This window comes from Notothenia coriiceps, unplaced genomic scaffold, assembly GCF_000735185.1.
Source record: "Notothenia coriiceps isolate Sejong01 unplaced genomic scaffold, NC01 NC01_scaffold00001023, whole genome shotgun sequence".
NCBI lineage: Eukaryota > Metazoa > Chordata > Actinopteri > Perciformes > Nototheniidae > Notothenia > Notothenia coriiceps.
In genome coordinates, this window is record NW_011333724.1 from 1 (window position 1) to 6186 (window position 6186).

General features: G+C 39.4%; 1 protein-coding gene across 3 annotated transcripts; it reads left to right on the plus strand.

Annotated features, from left to right (window-relative positions):
* Nucleotides 1-763: 763 nt before the first annotated feature.
* Nucleotides 764-5788, plus strand: LOC104958482 (choline kinase alpha-like). Of its 3 annotated transcripts, XM_010786242.1 has the most exons (4): nt 764-1261; nt 2863-2971; nt 3450-3511; nt 4742-5788. In XM_010786242.1, exons 1-3 carry the CDS (start codon nt 1026-1028, stop codon nt 3492-3494), a joined length of 390 nt encoding a protein of 129 aa, XP_010784544.1. In that variant the 5' UTR covers nt 764-1025; the 3' UTR covers nt 3495-3511; nt 4742-5788. The 3 variants fall into 3 exon arrangements, with proteins under 3 accessions (XP_010784544.1, XP_010784537.1, XP_010784530.1); XM_010786235.1 differs by lacking the exon at nt 3450-3511; XM_010786228.1 differs by lacking the exons at nt 3450-3511; nt 4742-5788 and having other exon boundaries at nt 2863-3261.
* The last annotated feature ends 398 nt before the right edge of the window (nt 5789-6186 follow it).

The window sequence follows — 6186 nt, forward strand, 5'->3', positions numbered from 1 at the left end:
CTTTGGAAAACATTGGCCGGGAAACGATAGAACAAGCACGTTTCATGCGAAGACCTGTGGCTGCAACCCGGAGCAAAGCAACAAACCATTGTGTAGCAGTAGCTAACTAGTAGCGCTAGCTTTAGCTAACGTTAGCTAACGAAACGAACTGCCGAGTAAAATTGGAAAACACTGGTAATTAATTATTCTATAATTTGTAAAACTACGGTGTTAAAAACGGCAATTTCAAAAATACAGATTCTAATGGTCAGATATATATATACAGATACTAAAGATAGGCAGGTACTTGCTTTCAAACAGAACACAGGGGAAAACAAACTTAGCGGGAGTGTTTACGTGTTCGGCGTAATGACGTACAACGGCCTCGACAATTTCTGTAGTCCTATTCAGCCACTCGGTAACAACCATCGTTTTTCAGACACGTAAACTCTTCAAAAATCCCCAGTGGGGTCACTGCTGATGTATTTAATGTCGTAGAAAAAAACGTGATTTATCTCTTAAATTTGTGTCAACCACAGACCTTATTTCGAGCTATTTTCCAAAACCCTATGGAAAAAATGCATTGCTTTTTGAAGAAGGAACCGGAAGTGCTGAAAATGCTAACTTACTTCCGGGTTTTGCGACGCGTCACTGCGGTTCTCTATAAGTCACCATATGGTTTGTTTTGGTGCCTCGGGGACGTGTCCGAGCCGACCAATGAGGGAAGAGTATGCCCCCTACGCGTCACGTGACCCCGCCCTGCGTACTCTTCCTTTACATCAACGCGTCCCTCCTCACACTTTATTCATACATTGCCAGAAACGGAGCCTGCTGCAGACTGTTTATCAGACCTCTCCACAGAGCTTCGCATTTTTCCAACGAAAAATAAGGAGAACTACAACCCTCTGTCCTTTATACATCCACTGAGAGAAAATAATTGTTGCGGATAACGGAAATAAATCCTCCTGCGACACCAGCCAGAGGATAACGATTAGCTTAGTCGCTCAGAGGGGGTCAGAATTTGCGTTTTATTACTAAAAAGCAGTATGAAAACTAAATTTATCAACGGAGTATCTTCTTCCCCCTCCTTGTCTCTGGGTCTGCTGGTGACCGAAAACGCCCTGCAGGTTCAGGGCGACACCGAGGGGGACTGCAAGGCGCTGGTTCAGCTCGAGCTGCCCGACTTGGAGACCCGCCGCAAGGCTTATCTGTGGTGCCGGGAGTTCCTCCATGGAGCCTGGAAGAGCCTGGCCGAGGAACACTTCCACATCACCATCATACGGTACAGTGTTGCACGCGCTTGTTTGGTGAAAATAGGCCCATTTGGTTGGAGTGATTACACAGTCTCACCGTTAGAGGCTGAATAATACATTTGTGCAGTGATGTGATCCTTAGCTGCTACACAGGAAACTATGACAATAGAATCCCTTTCAGTATACATTTTACGTTTAAAGAAATGCCTTGGTGTATGGTGGTGCAAAGTGCAAACATAAAACAACATGGGGAAATAACTTCTAAGAGAAGGTCCAAAATATAATTTTTTTTTAAAAAGAAGCTATTTAACGTTAAAAAAAGACAATTATTAACACCAAATATAAATATACAAAATGCAATTTTTATATGACAATCTGCATTATAATATATTTTAGAGTGGAGGGCTGTGCAGATTTCGAAAGAGTTTGGGTATATAGAAATGTGCAATTATATGTTGTTAAATATGTTTGCTTTCTATCTGGAATTGTACCAGTTAATTCATGTCATAGCATCGTTCAAAGTTATTTCTGCCCTAAGCTGGACTTCCGCTTTTTCAAATGGTGTTTGGAAACACTGGGTGGCCAATCATTGTTTCCCTTTTTTTTTTTCTTAAGCTGCTGTTTTAAGCCTCATAAATGTGTATGTTGTACCATATCACCACTTTATGCTGAGTTTTAATAGGCATTAATTGAACTAGGTAATTGCGATTGTAGTTCTACACGTTTCCTACATCGGACCAGTATGGGCTTAGATTTGTCAATTTGACAATAATTTGCGTGTAAATATATGATTTGTAAATGTAAAACACCATCCACAAATGCATTTAAAAGATTTGCAAACTCACAAATACATTTGCCAATGTAAAAAGGATCTGCAAATACGCAAAAATATTTTCACAGATAAAAAAAAGATTTGTGAATACTATAATTAATATACAAATAAACAAAAGGAATTTGTGAATATCTCTTTAACATTGACAACTTTCAATCAGGCATTTGTGAATCCATTTTGTATTTGTCAACCAAAAATGTGCTTGTGGATCTCAAATCTCTGCTTGGTCTTTTTACACAGAGTTTTGAGACAAACTTTAAATATTTAGCGTATTTGCACATTTATTTGTGAGTTTGCATGCACATCTTTTAAATGCATTTGTGGATGGTGTTTTACATTTACAAATCACATATTTACACACACATTTTTTTCATGTTCACACAAATATTTACGAGACAAATCTAAGCCCATAGACCAGGATCTGATCAATTTTTTCCCCACGGTCTTTGGGATTTCTTGGGTTTTTTTCTTGTTTGCTGCAGGGGTTTATGGTGTCATGCTTTACATACTGAAAAGCCACCAGAGACCCATGGGTAACTTGTGATGTATGGCTATTTAAATAAAATTGGATTGATTTATTTTCAAATGTATCATTTTCTTAAACTGTATTAATCAATCAGAATTAGAATATTCTATTTATCCAGGGGAAAATTGGATTTGGTGAAAGTTGCTCCATTTTAGAATGGTTTTTATTAGGCTTATTTTAGGAGTATAAAAATGAGAAGATATATCTTTCAAACATCCATTGGACGCCTTATCTACCTGCAATGAACAATCCTATTTCCGTCTGTCCTGCAGGGGTGGTCTGAGCAACAAGCTCTTCCTGTGCAGCCTCCCCGACAGCCAGCTCTCTGTCGGGGACGAGCCGCGGAGCGTCCTGCTGCGCCTCTATGGGGCCATCCTGCAGGTGGGAAACACATCTCTTATCACTGTCTTTGACAAAGCCTGTTGTTTTACTGTGCAAACAGAGAGGTACAAGTAAGCCAAACCCTTCACAATAATGTGTTGTATCTTAGAAACTAGTCTGCTGAGGTATTGTGGAGTTATCAGTCTAAATGTTTACTGCTCTGAATGAGGATGAGTGTTGATACTGCACACAAAAGTAAAATCATACGCTGTTTGTTTTTGAAATTCGTTGTAAGAATGTTTGACTTGACACAGATATGACTCATTAAGTGGGGTCAAAGCTTGAGTTAATAATCAGAGAAAAAAAAGATAATACTTAGAACCATGTGATTTGACAGTGCCCACCTCCAGAGGTGTGTGTGTGTGTGTGTGTGTGTGTGTGTGTGTGTGTGTGTGGCTTATGTTGGTGTGCGTGTTAGCCATTGTTGTACATAATGATGTACCCCCATGGCTGTACATGCATGTGTTCTTTGCCGTAGGCTTCCCAAAGGAGCGTGCCTTGGGCACTCTTGTTCCCAATGTGAACCCACCAAAAAACACGGTACAGTATGAGATCACTGAAATCTCAGCCTAATACAAAGACGTAACACACACTCATGTAGCACCCCCGTGGCTGACAGTGCCGGGAACACACAGTATGGAGGGAAAACAAAAGGGCTGAAACATCTCTCCTGTCTGTCTTTTTCCTTCTCTAAACCCCTGCCTCGTGATTCAAGAAGTTGTATAAACTACCTAAAACAGGAGCCTGTGGAGCAATCGGTACATTTGCAGCCTGCTCACCAGAAAATATAAAGAACTGAGAGTGCAGTTTGGCCTGTCTCTTTTTGGAGATAGTGCCTCAGATGATATGTCTGGTGTGTACAGGGTTCAAGATCCCAATATTGCTAAGAGTAACAGAACTACCCCAAAGACTAGTCCCAGTGCATTGATTTCACTTTCAAATATTGAGCGACAAGAATTCAAGAACCTGAAAACTCCTGAAATCAGCTCGTTCTAATCTCCTGCTGGCGGTTCAGTGGGTGTCCTCAGCACATGCTGTTTGTTTAAGCCCCGCTGAGATAAATAAAAAAGAGACCAAACAAAGTGCTGCTGTCTCGCTGCTTTCTCAGCCTTAACATTTGCTCTATGATACCCACATTAGCTTAAAAGGCTGTGTAATAAAAGTGAACTGCAGCTTTTATTGCTAGGGATGTCCGAGCGAGCTGAAGCACGGTGTCCTTCACCAAGGTAACTGCAGCCATCTCCATCAGGACAGAACCGCCTCTCAAGAATTAGTAATGTCTAATCAAAAAGTTAATGGGATCAAGGACTCTATGACGTTGTGAGAGTGCACAGCTACTAATGATTGAACAAAGCCTAACTGCACTAGAGTCTGCGTTTCTCAGCAATGAAGATATTTTAATAGCATATTGAATGATTCAACAAATACATATGTTTAGCCTCTTTAGCTTTAATCCACTCATCCAACAGCAGGTGTTGAGTCAGGTGGTAGAACGTGGTTTTATCCTCCGCTGATCTCTATCTTGTTGGTCTGTTTAATAAGCAGGTATTCAGAATCGGAATGAATAAAGTATTCTGGTTGATTCTGATTTAGGGAGGCAGAGATTATTCTGACCAATCCTCTGCACCATCATGTCCTAAAGACTTGGTATGTGTTTGAACTCGTACTGTACTGTCTGCACTGCAGGCCTCTCTAGGTTTGGATGTTGACACTCATGAACAGCTTTACATGTATTCATGGATAGTTCTTTCCTCTTTCTTTTGTTGATAGATGTCCTGTAATAAAGGGGATTCCCGACAGTCAAACAAAGAAAATCTCTTCCAAGTAAGTACCTGTTGATGGTGCCACCATACACTGCTCCTCCGACCAGAGTGTTTGCCATCCTGTCACCACACTACTCACCTGCCCATGTTCCCCTGATGATGTGTGAAAATGTTCCTCTTTCCTTCCCTAAGTTTTTTTTTTTCACTCACGTGAACCTCTTTGTTGGCTGGGCTTAGGGCAGCAGTGGTTTAGGTTGGATTTGACGCGAGAAGCATATCCTTTACTTCAGTAAAAGTAGAAATACTTTGGTCCAAAAATACTCCATTTAAGTCATGAATTCAAAATGTTAGTTCAGGAGGAGTATAGAATAATAATGTACTTAAAGTATCAAAAGTATTATGCACAATGGCTCTTTTCAAAGTATTATATCATACAATAATATTATATTATTCAGTTTGTATTGCTTACAAATACATGTAAGAACATGTAATGTTGTATTTGGTCAATGTTAAGACAATTGCAGGTACTTTACAGTACAGTACCGGTATCACATCAAAAATGTTATGTTTTATATGTAAGAAATAGCTAGTAACTATGAGTGTTAAATAAATGTAGTACAAAGTACAATATTTGACTTCAATATGTAGTGAGGTGTGAGAAAAAAAGTACAGTACTTGGGTAAATGTCCTATATAGTATCTATAATAGTTACATTCCACCACTGCTGAGAAGGTTGAGCCTTTGTATCCATGAGAGGTTTGGAACTTTAAACACGCTAGTAACTGATTTCCTTCCGTTTTTTTTGTTATATTTGTTGCAATTCTTTTTACATCCTGGCAACATCAATAAACCTGTATTTGTACTACAATGGATTGAATGAAAATGATTGGATGGCCAACCTAGCAACTCTTAGAGCTAATGCTGCTAGTAACTTTTAATGGGAAAGAGTTAGCAAATCTAACTTCCTCTTGCTTCCTCTCTAGTGTTACCTGCCAAAAATTTAATAGGAGACGCTCCAGGTGAATAGTGGACACATTTTAACTACTAGATATCATCATGAAACTAACAATAAAAACAGCAAAGCATGTATTCTGACATTTTTTCCTCAAATATGCGACAATGTTTCACTTTCTTGACATTATAGTCAAAGGTTTTTACAAAAATAATTTGGGATATTCCTTTGTATCTCTCTGTGAATCAGAAAATAGTTATAAGACATTATTTGTCACCATCTTTAGGATTAAAGGTCCCATGTCATGGCCATTTCTACTGATCATAATTCCATTGTTGAGGTCTACTAGAATAGATTTAAATTGTGCAATTTTCCAAAATCACATTGGTTTCTCATACAGCATCTCTGTATAGTATGTGTATTCACCAGGTATTCACTCTCTGTCCTACACGGCTTGTTGGAGCTCCTGCCCCCCCCCTCCATGTGAGCCCAGTGTGCTC